General features: G+C 37.2%; 2 protein-coding genes across 7 annotated transcripts in view; one reads left to right on the top strand and one right to left on the bottom strand.

Moving 5' to 3' along the window:
* ENTREP2 (endosomal transmembrane epsin interactor 2) overlaps positions 1-20,163 on the top strand; it is a 160,657-nt gene that overhangs the window by 132,814 nt on the left and 7,680 nt on the right. For 2 of the 4 annotated variants that reach the window (XM_062583390.1, XM_062583394.1), the window contains 7 exons: positions 372-532; positions 1,168-1,303; positions 7,059-7,134; positions 9,004-9,582; positions 14,134-14,208; positions 15,100-15,428; positions 17,062-19,313. In XM_062583390.1, the coding sequence (XP_062439374.1) occupies positions 372-532; positions 1,168-1,303; positions 7,059-7,134; positions 9,004-9,582; positions 14,134-14,208; positions 15,100-15,428; positions 17,062-17,247 (1,542 nt within the window). In that variant the 3' untranslated portion in view covers positions 17,248-19,313. Of the gene's footprint in view, positions 1-371; positions 533-1,167; positions 1,304-7,058; positions 7,135-9,003; positions 9,583-14,133; positions 14,209-15,099; positions 15,429-17,061; positions 19,314-20,163 lie in introns of those variants that run through there. The other 2 variants (XM_062583391.1, XM_062583393.1) reach the window with 2 other exon arrangements.
* Positions 18,337-20,163, bottom strand: part of APBA2 (amyloid beta precursor protein binding family A member 2) — a 109,732-nt gene continuing 107,905 nt past the window's right edge. For all 3 annotated transcript variants that reach the window (XM_062583388.1, XM_062583389.1, XM_062583387.1), the window contains one exon: positions 18,337-20,110. In XM_062583388.1, the coding sequence (XP_062439372.1) occupies positions 20,039-20,110 (72 nt within the window). In that variant the 3' untranslated portion in view covers positions 18,337-20,038. The remainder of the gene's footprint in view (positions 20,111-20,163) is intronic.

Raw genomic sequence — 20,163 nt, forward strand, 5'->3', positions numbered from 1 at the left:
GTTGTATTTAGTGTTTCTGAAAATACAGCTGATGAGGAAATACTGTAATAAAATTGTATTTTAAGGTTAATGTGTTTTGTGAGACACTAATTTGAAATGTCTTATGTTTTCCATCCTAAGAGTAACTGACTTTGATGCACAGACTCTTCCGTATCTTTAGTAAAACTTCATTTGGTATTTTACCAGTTTGGGACTCCTCACTGATCTCAAGTGTTCTTAGGCTTTCAAAAAGATCTCTTTCATTTCAGTAGGGATATTCAAAAAACTGGGCATTGGTCAGGATTGCTAAAACTAGCCTTTTATTATAATTCCTTTTATTGATGATGATGTTACTCCTACCATCTTAAGGAACTTGAGCTATTCCTTTTCAGTTTCTGCCACAGAGGCCACATTCTACCCATCACGACTGTATGACTCCACATGGGACTATTCTGCATCAAACCCTGGATTTTGATGAGTTCATACCGCCAATACCTCCTCCGCCTTACTACCCACCAGAATATACCTGCACACCTGTGATAGAGGCGCAGAGGTGATTCTTCTTCCTTATGGTCACCCTCAGCCTATAGTTCTGGGCTACAGACTCTAAAGCTCTTTCAAAGAATATGAAGTGGTGTCCTTCACTTGCTTACACCAGGTGCTTCTTTTCCAGGGAGATTACATACATTTTTCACAAACCTGTTAGGACACACATAGAAATACTTGTGTGTGTTAAAACCACCGTGCAGGCACTACTGTAACGGAGAAGTGACTGAACTTAGCTAACATAAGGGTAACAATATTCGAGCGTAAAGCAAGGATCAGCTTATAGGTAATCCTTTTGCAATTGTTAACATTATTATCCAATTGAAGTTGAATGTGAGATTTGACATTCTAAAGAAATCATTGAAGTTAATGTGCATTATTATGGAACAGTGAAGGACAACAATGACTGCAAAACAGGTTTGTACAGATGGCTGGTATCCAGAATGAAATACAGTTTTTAAAGGTGCCCTATAAATTAAGGATTTGTTTTCCTTGTCTAATAAATTTCTTTGGCAGAGTTCTTGATAGTGTATTGGCTTTGAATTCAGAGAAAGCTCTGTGCCAATGTGGTGTAGACAACAGTTTGACAAATAAAGCCAATGCAATTTCTTCATAATGAAGTTTGTTTGTGTTTTTAAACAGAGGTTTCCATTTGGACTTTCCTCATTCCTCATTCAGTGCATTATATGAAGTCACCATTAACAGCCCAGGAATACTGTATCCAGCTGAGCTGCCTCCTCCTTATGAGGCAGTGATTGGAGAGACGCCTGCTAGTCAGGTAAGGAAAGCTGAGGGAAATTCTTCACATAGTCTCCAAGTTTTCTTGATGCAAAACATTTTGAGATTATTTTAATGGTTTAAAATAATTTTGGAATTAATTGTGCTTTGAGGAAATAATCATTAGAAAATATTTATATTCTTTAAACATTTTTCATACCCTTCTCTCTAAGGATTGTCACTAACAAAAACCTGGGAGAATGGATTGGAACTACTGAAGCATGGAGTTTTTCTTTATTTGGAAAGGATAATGATGTTTTGAAATGGTATTAGACTTCTTGATTCCTGTATGTAGTAAGAAGTAGATTTAATAGAGGAAAATAAGTGTGTGTCTTGTGACAAGTAAATCTAATAACTTCTGTAAGTTTGTGTATATGTGTATAGAGCTCATGGGAGCTGTGTGTGTGATCTGAGCAAATATAATTACAAATTTCTGTATTAAACTCCTATGTGTAGGTAGAACATGCACTTGAAAATTCTTAACAAAAATTTCTATAAATAACATCAAATTACCAATATTAAAAATACACATTTGCACTATTCCATTTAAATCAAATCTCAGGTCATATTCTGGAAAGGCCCTGGGATCATATGGTGATAGTATAGATTCATAAAATGACAAGCTCTTTTAATAATTTCTACTGCATGGCAATAACAGATATTCCTCAGAGTGTGTAGCAGCTTTATTACAAACCTTAAGAAAGGATTCAGTATATTTCAGACAAATATTTACTTTTTTTTTTTGCCTTATTTTTTATTTAAGAACTTAAGCTCAACTGGAACAGCATGCATTTGTATGTACAACCAGTGCTACTTTGGGCAAGGTTTTGTTTGAAGTGGTTTGTGATCATTAGGTCACCTACCGCTAATGGAACAACTGTCTTAATACTTATCATTACTTTCAGAAACTTTAATTTCTTGCAGGCTTCAGTAAAAACTCCAGGCTAAGGAATCAAACATTCTAGATATTGCTTATCAAGTCTTAATAGCATTCTATAGAAATATGTGTGTACAGGTTGCTGACATGTACCCACATTGCAGATGGGAGTACTTTACATTTGTCCAGAATATATTAGTGAAAAAAATTACAAGGGATTGTTTCACCTTTGGGAAAGTGCACATTGAAAACAAGAGATTAAAACTTTATAAATTTACACAAAGGAAGATTTTTGTGACAGTTTACAAAATGCCTGAGAAAACAGTAATGCTGAGATGCAAACTCCCAGGTAGAAATACAGCTAAAAACCTCCAAGATGTGCCTGACTATATGACTGCTTTGACTGACAAAGCAACTTCTGAACTCTTTAAACCCATGCCTACTACATGCCCTCTACCTCCTGCTATGCTTGAGAGGCCAGACACTGCATTATCTCTGATTTATTTGTCTATAATAAAATGAACCAGTGTAAACTGTTCGTGAGTTGCTTTGCTGAAAAGCAAAATTGGAGTTTCCAGGCCATCTCCTTTCTAAAATGCTTTTTACGGAAGCACTGTCCTATTTTCTTTACAGTAACTCAGAGGAACGTGCAAGCTGTTGAGGAGATGATGTTTTTAGTGATTAAAAAATAGTGGCAAAAGAGATTTAAATTATACCTCATTGGGGGAGTGGGAGGAAGAGAAGTATCACATCTGTGGTAAGAATGATACTATGTGAGGGTTAGAAAAGCGTCTAATTACACTTAAGCACAAAATCACTTTGGGCACTCTTATAATTGGGCACTCTTTGTACATGCATAGACATCCAGCAGCATAGCAGCACCAGCATGTGACAAAAATATAACTTAACAAACCATAATTTAAAGCAGCAAAGTCATGCTCTTGCAAGGAAAGTCTCAACTTTAGTAAGTGCACAGAGTGACTGCTACTCTTTGGCACCTGGGATCAGTGTCAGTGCCTTGCGTAGCTGTCTCTGGACAGCTGGCTTCCAGAAGTGTCTGTTCTGTCACAGGTGAAAATGGGGGTGATTTTTAATTACTCAAGTGATGATATTCTATTGTCTCCTCCTGGGACTGAGTTTATCCACTGGTTAGGAGAGCTTGTAGGATTAAAAACAAACAAACAAACAACAAAAAAACCACAGGTGCTCAATATGAGAAGTGAAGTACACTGGCAGTGCTAAAGCCTATACAGCAACTTCCTAGTCATGTACTTTTATTGACAACAAAAGTCCTAACGTATTCTTTTGGAGCCAAAGTCCCAATGAGTCTGGAAATGGAAAAACAGCTGAAGTCTGAGACCATTTTAGATCTGCAAGAAGTGCAGAATTAAATTCTTACATGGTACAAATGCTCTCATGTAATACACAGCACAGCAGAGTATGAACTGAAATAACTAGATTTATAAATCCCTCAAAGGCATACTTTGCAATGGAGATAATGGCCGAGCTTTAGCTACAGAAGTGCTTCTGGGAACCATTAAGTAATAATAATTATAAAACCTCTTACAGAGCATCAGGCATAGGTTTTGTTTGTTTTTACATGAATTAAGGTCCTTAGAATTTTATCAAACTGTATCAAATTAGGCTTTAATATTTCATGCATTTCATGCACAACAAATGACAGTACTAATTCAAGTGGTTTCTTCTAAATAAAAATTGCTGTTGATCATGTGTGATTTTACCATGAGAAAATTTGTTTTTCACACTACTTTTTCATGGGAAATACTGACTAGAAGGTGAAAAGATGAGAGCAGCCCAAGATTCTGGATGAATTATACCGGTGATTATTTCATAAGCTTTGCTAACTTATAGGCCGTGCAGCCTTGTTAAAAGCACATTTTTCCTTCCTTTTACTCTTAAGAGCTTAGTGACTGTCTTTGCCAGCCTGAGGATGGACAAGTCGACAAGGTTTGCTACCCAAGGAAGCACTGAAACCTGTGCAGAAAGCAGCGGTTTTCCCTACATGAACCAAAACTGTAACCTGACTAAAGATTGTTACTGTTATCTTCTGCAATTAAAGCCATGGTTCCCCTTCCCCCCAAGCAAACAAGTTAACTAATTCAAAAAGCATATAAAATACATTTAACAAATATTGTAAGTAGAGAAAGAGCAAGGGAAGGAAAAGCAAAATGTTGATAATATTGATCAGATAAATTTAAATGGCTAACGTTTAGCTAAACATTGCTAAATGCTCAAGAAGAGGTGGATAAGAAACCAGAATTCATATAATATACCTGATTTCTTCTGCATGACTGAAATCTCTTATCTTTCCATTGTTTAAGATGCTAGTTATCAACAAGGCCCTTAAGAGAGAAACCTTAATTTGAGAAGGGCTCTTCTGTGTGCAGAGTGAATTCTGCACATCCTGTACATAGAGGGGAATATTCATGGTCCTCCATTTGGGACCAAGAGGCAATTTCTGGGTGTGTAAATTTGTCCCATGTATTTCTCATATTGTTTTTTCATGGTTTGCAAGCAGTTGTACTTGGAGAAAACAAGGTAACGTAGTCTGCAATGTATGAGCAAGAAGTTAAGAAAGTTAAGCTAAGGGGCCTTGCCTTTCTGTGCGTCTAGGAACCATTCACCTCCAAGAATACCATCCTGTTCGTGCAGTCCCACATCTTTAGGTTTGTGACTGTGGGGTTTCCAGCCTCTGGGGGAGCCACTGAAACTGAGGCAGAAACTGAGAAGGGAAATGCCATGTCCTGGCTGAGCTTTTGTGCCCCCCTAACTTCCAAAGAATGCAAGAGAGTGATGCCACCCTCGCCCTGTGGAGCAAGAGGGCTGCTACCAGTCCCACTCCATCATTTCCCCAAGCACATGACTGCTTTCCCTCAGCGAGCTAAGAGAGTCTCAGATTCAACACCTGAACCACAAAACCAAATAGTGTATTTTATGGCACCTGCCCACGCTGACGTGTGCGTTGGGTTCCTGCTGTGTTGTGTGCGAGCTCCCTTCCCACAAGACGTCAGAGCAGAGAGCAGCCACAGTCGTTCTGTGGTTTGTGTCTCATGAGCTGCATTGACTTGTTCTCAGATCAGAAAGGCTGGCACTATAATTGATTCTCCAGGACACAGAGATTCAGCTGTCTTAATCTGGAAGTGTTTGTGTAATAGAAGATTAAGCTATATAAATACAATCTATGTATTTCTTCTGACAGTAAAATACTGTATTTGTTTGAGAAAGAGCTGAAATACTATGATTTCAGAAATTGCTGTGCCAGCTATTTTTACAAGTGTTATTTGCTTTAAATGCTGTATAATAATGATTTTATTAATTTAAGTTTACTAGATCAAAGCTGTAGATGGTTCCTTTTCACTAACATGAGTTTGCTTTTTGTTGACACCAAAACCTCAGCCTAGCGTGTAATTCATTTTATAGCTACTAGACAAAGCACAGTGTCACTTCAGCTACCAGGTGACCAGGAGAATGCAGAAGGTCAATAAACGTTTCAGCACAAATATTCAACAGATATTCTTCTGTTAATGATTAAGAATAAATGAAACAACCTAGGATTTAAAAGAGCCCCTAGATTTTAAAGAAAAAAAAAACAAAACAAAAACCAGCTACCTTTAAAACATAAAATTATTTATCCAGAAATGTACTTAGAATGCACTTTTTTTCTATAATAATTTAATTCGTGATTGAACTCTTTTCAGCCACAAAGAGCATTTGAGGATGCTTCTTTTGACAAAAGATCTCACAAACATACTCTTCTCACAAGCTTATGTTTTCTTCTGGAAAATTTACAGTTTCATTTTCAGAAAAAGTTGCTGTTGAATTCCTTGTTTGAAAGTAAAACTAAAATAGCCATTTTCAAAAGTAAGCTTATTGCAGTTCAATGGTAGGTGTTCAGTTTCGAGCCTCCTAGTTGATGAAGGCCAATAATTTAGTACAGGCAGTACATTTCTAACATACTGATGTAGTGAGACAAGCATGTGCGGAACACTAAAGGTAGGAATGCATTGTGTGGAGTTGGAGCAGCCGGCTGAGCCGTTCCGCAGCGAACTCCCAGGCAGTGTCTGCAGTTTAGAATGACACCACTGATTGATTTTTACCACAGATGTGATAGGTTGTTTTGACAAAGAAAGTTCCTTCAAAAAATTTGCAAGTAAATGATTTTAAAATATGACTGATTCAACCTTTTTCTGTGGTTCCCAATCCCCACCCCTTATCTATTTATCTATTGCTGAGTTAAAATATTTCAGATATTATTTTTTGTATAGAGTTATATTCACAAACCTTTTGACTTAGAATCACTTTTAAAGTCTAAATTTGTGGCAGAAAAACTGTTCCTTGATCACTCAATCATAGTTAGGTTTGTGCGTGTGTATATATAAAATATTAATGATCACAGTAAGATGTGTGTATATATATATGTGTATATATATATAAATATATACACTAGCATGTGCACTGAAAGCTCTTTTCTTAACAGCTTCAGAGTGTAGTATCACATTCAATTCCTTTGAGAAGGCCAGATACAAATTAAGTCCTTGACTGGAGTTTTCACAGAGATGATTGATTGTTATTTGCAGACTCTGTCACCAACTGTAATGTGCTTTTGTTAGTTAATTGTGGCCCTAAAGAGGAAGTAATGCTTTCTGCTAAAGATGTTATCAATTTCAACTCCTTTGATGCATCTTAATATGTTTTTTTTTTCATTTATAGTTATCAGCTGTTTATTGGAGCCATGTTTTAAAATAATCATAGTCCACTCACGTTGTCAGGTGTATCCTTTAGATCATCAGCTCTGTACTTTTTGGGGGAAACTGTTTGCAGGTTAATGTGCTGTTACATTGAACAATTTTTTGTGCAGGTCACCGGTATTGATCAGCAAGTATCCGAATCAAGCTTGGGTGAAAGGAACATGACAGAGGGCTTCAGCACACAAGGTGATCATAGCATTGCTTTTTTTCTACTTTGGAGAGAGGTAGTGGGATTATTGAGTCTGCTTTTCCTTCCTTTGTACCTTTGCCTGTGGGAGAAGGAAGGATTTGCTTTCAGATTGTTCATAGCAAGACAAAATTTATCCTAGTCACAAATTGATGTGGCTGGAAACGCAGAGGAAATCAAAGGGGAGTTCTACTCAGCATAACTCCCATGGAGGCATACGCACCTTGATTAAAGCCCTTTGAGGCAGGTACCACAACTTTCATCTCTCTTCAAAGTCATGCACGTAACTGGCAGTTTGTTTCTCATTATCAGCGGTGGCAGATGCTTTTGCATTCTTGAAGTTCTGACAGTCCACGTGTCTTCTGCATATAGTAGTTCCCTGCAGGGCTCGAGAAGCTGGGACAAGAAGCTTGCTGCCCAAGTGCAGACGCTGTGAGTGAGATGAGTAGCTGCACAGAGCCAGATTATTTTATTAAAAAGTAATGAGAACAGGCTTCTTTAGTATGTGTGTTGGTTTTTCAAAGATTGTGGTTTCAGCTAAGTGGCTTGAGAGTTGTTGAGGGGTTTCACAAAGTAAGATAACTGTCTTAATAAACTTCCAGTAAAATAATTTTTCCACATCGTAGCTAGTATTATCAACAAACAGATGTTTTCAGTTAGTGCACTGATGGGCAGAGAGGTGGTGGCAGAACAGCCCTAGGCTCTGAAGCAGTCCTCTCTCACCTGTCCTCCACAGCAGCTGACAGCCCTGCAAATCAGTGAGGAGAATCTGTTCCTACACACAAAGTCTCTGTTCTGCAAATAACTGAAGGACTTCAGATTCCAGCGCCATCAGTTGTCACCTTTCACTAGTGCTAAACATTCATTTTTTTAAAAAACAAACAAATGTTCTTTTATTTTTTTTAAAAAAACAATCTTTGGCATCTGCAATGAAGTGTGACAACTGAAGGTGACTAGTTTTCAAGTTCTGCTTTTAGAAAAAGGCTATGTCTATACAACTGATTTTTGCAGTTCAAAAGTATATTTGGACTTCACATCTACATATAAAAGTCTAAGTCTTAAGGCTGGTACTAGAGCTTTAACTACTTGGATGCAGCAAACCAGCACTCAGGCCAGGGTTTTAACACTGCATACAGTGGTGTGTGCCCCTGAAAGGGAACCAGGAGGACAGCAGCCACCTTCTCCCTCTAGTATTCTTTGTATGTTATATGCCACTAGAATGGTATGTGGTTTGATAAGAAATCTCCTACTTTCTGCAGTACCAGGAAAACTGTGCCAGTGGAAGAGTAGAATAGTATGAAGCTGTAAATATAGTTTAAGACCCTTGAGTTTGGGTAGCAAGTGGTACAAACAACCTCAATCTGAAATATACTCAGTACAGATTTGTGTTTCTGTGATTGTTTTTGAGCTGGATTTGTTTAAATGGATGCATTTAAACAAATGCTGACAATGAGGTTCCAGAGGAAGGGAGCTTGAATATTGAAGATCTGTGCTCTGAAGACAGGCACAGACTTGATATTTTCAGTTATGAGTACAAACTTTCTACGTATTTCAAAGCTTGAGTTAAGGGAATATGTTGCAGAGAATAATGTCACTTATATAAAAGTGTTTGGAAACACATCACAAAATACAAATGATCTGGTAAACTACTGCAGCTTGAACAGTGCGTATTACGCAATTTTAGCATGGATAGATGTATTTCCATTTCCATGATTGATTATAATGTTCTTTTTGGTAATCTTATGATTGCCTTGTAAATATTATGAATTTATTTCCTAGAAGTGCTAAAAGAAAATGGTAATTTTAATTCATCTTACGTAAGAAAAAATATCCTTCATGAAATTTTCTCTGAATCTCTTGTTTTGCAGTTTCTGTTGACAGCACCTCTTTGATGGTCTCTGAGGCGGTGGATATCCCAGACCATAGCTGCTCCTCTGAAGATCTTTGTTCGCTGGAAGTTCAGAGATCACTCCGTTCTGCAGATTTTTCTCCCTACAGCACAACGCACAAAGGGGCTGCAGACAGGAGCTGCAGCAGCCTAGATTACAGCACGCGCTGCTGGTTGGAACGGACTCGCTCGCAGGGCTTTCCTGATGAGGATGGTGGCTCTTACAGCAGAGCCTCTACGGACAGGTCTCAAGAACAGGAGAATGAGAGCTGTGCGCATGGCAGGTCCTCAGACTGCTCCTCCGAGAATTTCAGCTCCTCAGAAAGAGAAGGGCAGAGCAAAGCTAGTCCACCTTTGAAACAAATGAAAATCTGCTGTGGGGTCTGTAGCCAGCCTGCTGTCCCTTCCCAGCCTTCCCCCTGTTTTGGGCATGCAAATACTTCATCGTACACAGGCAGCCCAGAGAGTACTGTCCAGCAGCATCACATTACAAAATCCAGAATTTCAAATATAGTCCGATCAACTAGTGACCCTATATCATGTTCATCTAATGCAGAAGGTAGGTATAGTACAACATGGTTGTGGCTCACCACAAAGCAATGGTGTTTGATTTGTGCAGTGATCAGTATGGCTGGAAATTATACAAAGCCTTTCAGTGATGGATGACTTGTGTATGAAGGTTTTAGCTCCATGCACACTTTCTACATTTGAAAATTTTAGGAATAATGAATGTAGGAAAAGTGACAATGAAATTAATACTATTTTTTCTAAATTGTACCAGCCTTTCTAGCCTGAATCAAAAAAAATATCTCCTGAGTGTATGCTTCCGCCTCTCTTAGTATTGTGTTGAGAAGCTAAACCAATAAGCTGAATGGTAGCTGGGGTGTACTTGAGAAACAACTAATCAAGCTTTCATGTTCAAAATATAGCCAGTTGTGTCGCCTGAAGGTGGCACTGATTCATTGACAGGATTAGTGCATGTCAGAGGCTGTTAGGGTATGACTCTGTAGCAGCAAGTTGGACTATGCAATGGAAAGTTTTAAAGGATGATGAAATGAAAGATAGGGTGTATGACAAGATGATGAATTAAAACGTAGTAAGCCTTTGACTGTCCTGGATAAGCAGCATGTGCTATGAATGTTCTCTGAGACAAGTATGGAAGAGGGGGAGGAGGGGTTGTTAGCTGACCACTGTATCTTTATAAACATCTGTTTATGAGTGGGAGAGAAAATACTTGATTTAGTGGGGAGTGGCTTGGTCAAATAATAGCAGGAATGAAATATTTGAAAACACTTGAAAAATGTGTTTTTTACAAGATGTAAGCTGTCTAGAGAGATTTGAAGGGGTAACTTGGAGAAGTGGTTTGAAAGTAAAGATGAAGAGTTTTGATGTCAGAAAAATTATGCTAGTACAGGTGCATTTACTGGGCTTTCTTAGTGAGCTAGAGGAAGAATCATCATGTGATTAGTTCAAAACAGCAGTAGACAAAATGCTGAAAATAGTTTCATTTAGGAAGATGAAGTATTGGGCCTATTAGACTTTTTGGCATCGTTATTCTGTTTCTGTGAGACTTTGTACCTAGCTCAGTAATTGAAGCCTTTTAACTTTAGAAATCTGGCCTTAGCTTGCTATCCAAGCAATTTGAACCTTAAATCTAAAGATGTTAAGACCTGCATTTATTTTATGCTAGGATGTATGTGCTATGAATCTGCTGTGCAGACAGTAAGTAGGAAATTCTAAATCCTTTATACAGTGCCAAAGACTACCCTTTCTCTTCTGGATCACACTGTGCAAGTTTTCCATATTGTGCTCCATATGCTCTTTGAGTACTGTTTGACAGAGATATTACTGTAGGCAGCCACATCTTTGTGCTCTAGATGACTGTTGGGACACCTGCCATAACAGATGCTCTGGCTTCATTTTTAACACGTCCTAAATACATCCATCATTTTTTTCTGGAGAAATTTGCTTGTTTAATTTACTGTGATTATGGGAATTATTTTGTATAATTTCCAAGTTCTTGACCAACATAGGTTGAAAACAGGCGAAACATTATTGAATTTTAACTGGGCTTGTATGAGGGGAGTAGAGATGGTTCTAAAGATACTGATGTGAGTTGGGGAGGGAGCAAGAGAAGAGGTAACGTGGAAGGATATGTGTTTTTGCTGACCTAGTTTGACATTTTTTTGCTGCCTACAGCAGTTTCTTTTAAATGAAAGCTTTGTTAGGGAAACGTGAGTTTAGATGCATGTATTTCTTTCGTTTAGATGTCCAGCAAACTAGAGTAGTATATGGCAAAGTTTGATTCTGTGAAGCTTTTCACTGCTTTACATTGCCTCACATTCCTCACTCCATACTGTTTGTTGAGCTTTGGAAATCACACATATATTAGTAGTAGCACATTTCTAATAATATGTATTGACTGTTTGTAGCGGCCCTTAAGGTTATTTTTCCTAAGCAGTGTCACACAGCTGAAGTTCTTTATCATCAGCTAACTTGAGCGAAACATTTGATCTAGATGTTTCAGGACTGGTCTATAGATTTCAATGCAGAATTTTAAATACTGTTATGTGATAACTGTCATTTTTAGGCATTCAGGACATTATGCAGCTTTGTGCTTTAAGCAAGATAAATCCTATGAGGTAGAAAAGGCTTAAAGCACCTGTAACTTTGAAAGACACTGAAGATCTGGAGCACACTGAAATGCATTTTCACTCGTAGATATATCACAGTGTAAGTTAGGAGAAGCTAAAAGATAGTAAACCTGCTATGCAGAGGGGAAGCTTTATTTGAAAACTATCTGTATGTCTCTAGAGCCATGTCCAGTGCAAAGAGGAGCTATGGACACCTAGAGGGGGCTTGTGGATTCATGCAGCAAGAGGAAGTCTCCTGACTCTATATTTAGATTTTCAGGCAGGTTTCAGAACAGACCTTTCTGATATAGTTACCTGTATGAGGAAGGGAAATAGAAATCAAATACCACCATCCTATTCAAAAACCAGATCAATCAAATGCAGCTCCTGAGCATGCAGAAATAGAGAATAGAGAATACTTGCTTACAGTCTATATCCCTATGCAGAGAGGGGAGCTGTGCTGTGTGCCTCATGGATGTGTAATCTGAGATCCACAGAGCTGAAGGATAGGGAAGCATTCATCAACTTCTTCTCATCCCAGGAGCAAAACTATTTTTGGCAGTAATTTACACTTTTTAAAAAAAACTGTTCTGGAGTAGAAGAACTCATCAAATATTCTGACCATATGAAGCACAGAGGTGTAATTTCATATCGTTAAGACTCGTAAGTCATGCAAGATGCATACCACAGCCTAGGAGGAACAGAAGGGTGTGGGAACTTCACATAAAATGGGAAAATTCAGTGGTCAGATTGGGAAGTGAGATTCAATATCATCTTTGGTCTCTATCTTTTTTTTCTTAAAGAATAATAATTATCTGTGGATTATATATACTTCTGTACTATATACCTCAGTGTATATGCAGTCATGCAACAGCCATGAGATCTGATAGGTTAGTAATCTGGGAATTAATTTCAAAGCAGGCGTAAATCTCTGTGGGTTTTTTATATCAGTAATCCACAATTCATGTGCTTCTAAGCACATCTTGACAAGATGGAGTCTTCATGGTCTATATAGTCAGTAATTTCCCCATTTATCCTTTAATGCTGGAAGTGAGCTTGTTCATTTGTGTTGAAGTGTCTGCCATCCCTAGTAGAGGAATTATATAAATAAGTTTAGTTTAATGGGTGCTTTTATAGTTAGTATGCAGTTCCAGGGCAATGCAAGTGTGGTGGGTTCACATATAATCTCTCTAAGAAATGGTTCCTTCTTTAAAACATTACTTCCAAATGAGCACTGTGCCTGTTTGCCTCTCCCTCTTTTCCCCTGTAAGTTTATCAAAGCAAAGGAGGACAGAAACAACTTGTAGCATTGATCTTTGCTAGAATAAACTCAATCTATAAATCTATAATATGCTATGTAGCTGTATCAGTAAGTGTTCTGAATAACTGGTGATTACTGTAGTGTCTCTATTCCAGATAATTCAGGATAATGTCCAGTGGTGTAGTTTTCTCTTTGCCTAAGGTGCATTAAGCAGTATAATAGAGGATGGGAAAATAAAATCTCTGAAGTGTCTCCTCTTAGTAAGTATGCCATGATTCGTGCGTGGAGTACTTCAAAACAATAAGGCAAATTAAAGACAGACTAGTAGCTGCCTCTTAATTTCTTACACCTTTTCTGTGTTTGTAGAATCTTACTTTTTTTTCCTGCATTATTCTCTTTGCCAGAGAGGATTAAAACAGGTTTTCCTTACAAACTTTCTCTGAAGATATTGAGGAAAATGTCTTCTAATCTACCTAGAAGTTCAAAATAGTTTTCAATCTTGGAAACAGGTGTAAACAGGCTTAACATAAATGGGAGGGTTTATTCTATCCTGACTGTCACAGGCTTGAAATCAAAAAGACTGAAGTGGTAGTTTCTGTATATTGTGATCTCACCATCATTGATCCTTTTGCTGGCATCTCAGAAAACTCTCATTAGAAACCCTCTCATCAACCCAGCTATGTCCAGAGCTGTTTGATTATGCACTGTAACTGTTTAATTGGAGCACCAGTAACCATACTGCCCATTAACTTAATCAGTGGTAGATAGCATTTGTCCTCCAAGGAATGAGAATCTATTCAAAAAAGGAGGTAGAGTTATTGAACAAAGCACCAGCTTTTATAAAAATAAGAGGGCTTCATCTTCCTTGTCTTCCTATTTTCTAAGGTAAACTCTGCCTATGAGGGAAATACAGGCAGCTCTGCCCCTAGAATGCAGTGAGCCTCCTCTACTACTCGTGCACAGGCTTTGATAACTGTGTAACAGGAAACCATCAACCAAGGAACGATATCCTTCTAATCATATATAATTAACTGGTTAAAGGACATTTCTGTGTATAGTAGCTTCTCTTGGATATCTTGAAAATAGTATTTCATTTGAGTAGTTTCATTCTGCAAAGGAGATTGTAAAAGATCCCAGTGTATTTGCCATGCTTTCAGCAGAGAATGACAGGGTTTGGTTGTGCCCTTTCTCTGTCTCTGTTTCTATTTGATTCAAGGTGATAATTGTGCCTGGACTCCAGTATCTAGCCAGCATCGAGATGCAGGATTATTTCCAGCTGTACTAGAGACAGGTGAGGATCAGTTTTCTAAAGCTGGATCATATGGGTTTTCTTCTCTTGTTCTACTACTAATTAAAACAAACTTGTAATAGAGAAATAAAATCAAGCAGTTTCCTCCCAAAATTTTCTTAAAACAGCATGCATGCAGTATAATGTTGACAGTACCACATTTGCACACATTCACATTGAACCTACTTGTGACCAAGTAGGTACCTGTTTCTTGCCCTAAATCTGGGGAATGCGGCTTTTAATTTGGAGGACTGGGCTTGCTCTTTGCCTCGCAACAGAGTATGATGAGAGAGAACAGAGGGTTCCCACACCAGAGCATGGCCGAGAGGCAGAGTTCCTGATAACATGACAATGAAGCAACCTTTCACTGACAACAAATGTTGTGATTTAACTCCATGCCTTAGCTTAGCTATTTTGCTTTCTCTCAATTTTTCACTAATCTCTCATGTATTACTCACTGCTTTTAATTTTTTGTTCTGATTATCATTAAGAACTTCATCCTTAAAGTCGCTGAGAGCTAAAACATTACAAATTATATATGTAACATTGAGTAGCTATTGTCTTCCTCTATCATTAATGTCAGCTGAAATCTCTGAAATAGAGGTTAAAAAAAAAAAAAAAAAAAGAGTGTATGCTATTTATGAAGTGTTTTAATTACCCACCATTCATCTATGCATGGTCCTTCTTGCTCCTGTGAAGGAATCTTACCTCTGATGCTACTACGCTATTTAAAATCAACCATTCTGAAATGTTTCCTAGATTTCATGTTTTTGTTATTCTGAAGACAAAATAGGAATTTTATGACAAACTAAAAACCTTTTGTTGACAATATTTGATTTGATGATTTTTTTAAAAAAGCTATTATTTGAAAGGTACTTTTTCCCCCCTTTTTAGTTCCTGTTTGGCGTTCTCATATGGCTGCCTCTGCTTGTCAGGATTCTTTGAGCAGTTTCCTACCAGCTGAAAAACAGAGGGATACAAGGAAAATTGACCTACATTTAAAGTCAAAGGCTTTGCAAACAACCTCAAAAGAGCGACCGCACTCTTTAGTGGACCTTAAGACCTATAAAGACACAAAAATTTTAGTGGCAAAATTTTTGGAACATTCAAACTGTAATCTCCCTCCAGAAGTACGTCATGTAGTGAACAGCATACGCTCAGTTATAAAGTCTGATGAGAGACACATGGAGGAGGCCATCTTCAGTGCCAATATCATCGACCAGGTAGGCCATTCATGTTTTACAGATCTGTTCAGCTACGGTAAACACATATCTTAGTTACACGTTTTACAGTTTTAAGTAGTTCAGAGAATTGTTACAAATGTTCTTATAGGGTAACATGACTTTAATAAGAAATAATATTTATCAAGCAGCAGTGAATTTTACACTGATGTGGTTACAGATGCATTTAAAATTCTTCAGCTGGACCCAGTTCTGGTGATATCCTAGGAGATCACTAGGGAGCAGATAAGAATCCTCTCACTTTCAAATTCTTTCTGTACTTGAGACAGAGTATTCCATACGTGAATTTGTGTATATATGCAGAGACACATAGCTTCTAATAAATCTTTTTAATAAGAAAGGAGATGGATCACCTTTTCCTAGTACTGTTACCAAAATGATATGTTTAGAAATGAAGTTTCTTTTATATTGTAAGGTTTAAACAGCACTGACTAGCCATGTCCAGGCTGGCTATTGGGTTTTCAGAGAGCTGGACAGAGGATTAAGGATACACACTTGGGCTGTTTCCCCCTTTGAGATGACATTTCTATGGTATTAGTCTGCTGATCCCAAAGAAGGGAAATTTACTGAATTTCAAAATAGGATGTAGTATCAGTTAAACAGCATATGAGATAAGTTTGATGTGGAGCAGCAACCATACTGCATTTACAAGAGCTTGCTGCAGTATTGGTTTTTGCTAACTATGAGGTAGAGCAAAGTAGAAGAACAGTATCGGTTCACTCTACAGTCACGTCAGTAGAAAAGCAGTGCTATCATGAGATACTTAACAGAATGTCAATGTGGAATTAAATGTTAACATTTTTATTGCTTTGCAAGATTTATAGGTGATTAAATCCCCAAGGTTGGAAAGTTGAAAACAATTTTATTTAAATGAAAAAGTTCCTCACAAAACAAAATAGTATAAATGAATGTGAGTGTTTATGCAGATCATAAAACCAGAAACCCTGTGTGGGCTTCTGAGATTCAAGGACATATATAGCTTTTTCACATTAAAGAAATAATTTCAGTGAAGTTATTTTTTTCAGCCAAAAACATTAATCAGTGAGAGTCCCAGCTGTTCCAGCAATCTACTTAAGAAGTCACAGGATTTTCTCTAAAATTGCTGTATAATTCAGATTTGTGAAGCAGATTGACAGTTCCATTAACCAAAGTGTGTGCTTACCAGGCTTCTGAGGTTTTAGTTCTCTTCAACCTTCACCAAAGGTAGTGAAGCATCTCTTTTTCCTATAAGAAATAGATGAATTTCTTTCAAACTCATATTTGCCTACTATAAGGCAGAGTTGCCTTCTTTTTCACTAGTTTCCTTTTCATTCTTGTACGGAGAAACAAGTACTTGTTTGCCCTTTGTTGATTTACAGCTACAATACAGATTCAAGGCTTGATGCCGTCTGAACCCTGACCTTGCTTTTTGTAGCCAGTACTCAGCCCTGGCAGCTTGTGAAAACTGGGGAGGTGGGGGGAGAGAGTCTCTGGGAGGTTGCATAAACACACATCTCCTTGCAGGGAGATTATTAAATAAATTAAATAATATTCAGAAACTGAACCTTTTCAATGAAAACATTTCTTACTCTTTTTTTCCCCATGTTTCCTTCTCCATTGCTGCTGTTTCAAACAGGTAATGACAAGTACCCAGCAGAATGTGTATACCTCTAGAAAGCGACTTCAGGAAGATCTTCACCTGCAGAGCTGTGGTGCTCTGAGCTCTCCAGTTGCCTTCTTACGTAGGGCCCACATCGCTCGCAACTTAGAGCGGGACAGGCCTCACAGTTTAATTGGAGTTTGCCGGGAGACCATCCTTTGATAATACCCACAGGTATGTGACTCCAGCAAAGAGAATTAAGGAAGAAACCAGGACTGGGAAAAATACTAGTGGATGACTTAAAAAGGAAAAAGTGTCTTCCTTTGGAATTCCACTTTTTTTTTTTTTTTTTTTCCCAAGAGCAGGAGGCAAACACCTGTTTTTCTGAATGTAAATTTCAACCCTGTGTTTTGCAAAATTTAACTGATTTATTAGTAAACTCATAAGAAATGTTTTCCCAACCAGAAATGCATATATTTCACTGTACTTACAGAAATGCTGCTGATGCTGCCTAGCATTTCTTGAAAACCATTGCAAAACCACCAGAGACTTGTTGTACAACTTAAAGAGTTGTATTTATTTAATGTACCTCAAAGTGTTTTAACTATGATCAGTGTTTTAATAAAAAGTATTTCTGGACTCTGTTTTTGCAAAAGCTGATTTGGATAGAAATGTGAAAGTTATTTATAAGCACGCGCAGTGCTTATTCTGATCCATTTTACCAGTGTTTGTCATGCCAGGCTCACTGATCTGTCCTATTAAAACTGCTTTCCCCCTCCTCCCTATAATGTGTTGCCCTTTTAAATTATAGTAAAGGATGCAGTGTCATTTATTTTTGTTTTGTTCTGAATACTTATGAGCTTATTAATGGCGTAGAAAATGCTATTGAAAAATGATGTTTAAATATTCTGCCAGTTGTGACCAAAACATGCATCAGAAAAGAATTCTTTGAAATTCTGCATTTCCAAAAAGAATGTTTTATAAGTTTCTTACAAATGGTAACTGACAGAAAATTAGATGTATTTTTATCCAGCAGAGCCTTGAATTTTTTAAAAAAGAAGTGCTAGTCCATTCCAATTGGTAATTTGGACAATTATATTACTAAAACATGTCCTTGTGGTTCTGCTGCATTTGTGATTAATTTAAAACTGATCTTAAAAAAATCAAAGTAGTATCATTGACACTAGTTTGAGTACCAGCATAAACACAGGTCTACCAGCAATGTCTTCCAGTGCAAGTTTCATCTCAGATCTCTCAGAGGAAACTGGAAGTGCCTTAAACAAAAGGTTCGCATAAAGAATCAATCATAGGTTGATGGTTTGTGGTTTTAATTCTTTTGCAGCAATGCTTGTCAGTAGTACTACAATTTCCACTTGAGGTTTAGCTGTACAGTGGTTTCATTTGTGTCATTCTGAGCTGGGCAGACATCCTGTGAAAAGGTCACAAAGGAATGTAGCTGAGGATGGGTAGTTTTAGTTTTACAGAATCATCCATTTTAATGCATTTTAAGCATAGCATGCTTCTATATTGATATGAAGTTACAGTGACATCCAGTGGCAACATGGTAGGCTAATTGCAAGCATCAATTCTGAAGATGATAATAGACAATACACAAATTCTTATTTCAAGATAGTGGAATGAATTCCTTTTAAGAACAGAAATCTGTGACCTTTGCAACTGCACTTAGATGAAGAATTAAATGATATTCTAGTTGGATTTTTTTGTTACGTAAACTTACACAACAAACAAAATAAGCGAGCTTTTGTTATTATTTCTGATTTATTAGTGATATTAGGTTAATTCTTTCCTAAGGTCAGTTGCATGCAACACACATTAGTCCTTGAAGTACAGTCCTAAAGCTTTTTAGTTACTGCATGGTAAGGCTTCTTAAGTCACAGTGTATTTTCTTCAAGGTTTTGGCCAAAAAAAAAAAAAAAAAGAAGAAATAAAGTAAAATCCTAGGCCAAAAATTACATCAATTAACATTTATCTCATAAGGAATACAACTTTACTACTATTTATTTATTTTTTTTATCTACACACATTCTAATACTGCTGATGGTGCTAGCTCATTTGTCAGAACAATTTACATTCAGAACACATTGCCTCAGGAATAAGAATGCTTTATAAAAGACAGTAACAGGTAAGCATGGCTTTCCCATTTTGAGCTAATATGAACAAAAAGGTAATATGCAAAAATTAAAACAAAAAACCCCAGCCCAATACATACATTACACAAACTGTGCAATAAGTTATCAGTGAAATAGTTCTGTTAAATCATAAAAATCACAAACATTAAAAATAAATATGTATCTAAATAAATATTTTGAATTTAATCTTGTGGCAATTATTCTTTATTTAGCATATGGAAACACTTGTTACATGTTTATGTTCACACCTTGCCAAGCAGGTTACACTTGTCATAACAATACCAAGTACTACAGTGGTTTTCTTTACGTTAGAATCTAGGAATTTAACTGCACACGTTCCTATCCACTGAAATACCATCTATTCGGCACCAATTTTAAAATTATGCAATGCCATCAGTATTGTACCACTTTATGGGACTGGGATTTCTTTTTAACTTGAGGCAGCTGTAACTTTCTCTAATTGCTTATCTTTGCCATTTCCTGCAGTCTCATTCATCAGATATTCACATTCACCATGATATCAAACAGGACGGACATACATACACCACGCCACATAAAGGTTACAAATAAATATGTTTTAAGTTTTATGAGAAAAGAATTTAGAAGATGTTGCAAAATACTTAAATGTTTTACAAAGATTTTGTGTCAGTGATTATTGTCCTTGATCACCCTTCTCATCACTTTTTGGCAAAGAAATAAAATGGAAGGAGAGAAAAGGCAGAGACACCTGTCCATTCCTGGTTTTGGAGTCCTCAGGTCCAGCTTCAAAGCCTTTCATTCATACAAAATACAAAATTCTCTTCAGCTGCGAAGGCTTCAGCTTTGATGGAATCATTTAGTTATTTTGTTGAGAGAGTCTCATGCTAGATGTACAGGGGTGTCTCTTGCCCAGTGAGAAGCCTGAACATGGCAGCTGGCATAGTCTTCATGTGAATCTGTCAATTGATTTACACAAAAAGTAACAGAATTATTACTAGTTAAGAATAAT

This window comes from Rhea pennata, chromosome 10, assembly GCF_028389875.1.
Source record: "Rhea pennata isolate bPtePen1 chromosome 10, bPtePen1.pri, whole genome shotgun sequence".
In the NCBI taxonomy this organism is placed as follows: domain Eukaryota; kingdom Metazoa; phylum Chordata; class Aves; order Rheiformes; family Rheidae; genus Rhea; species Rhea pennata.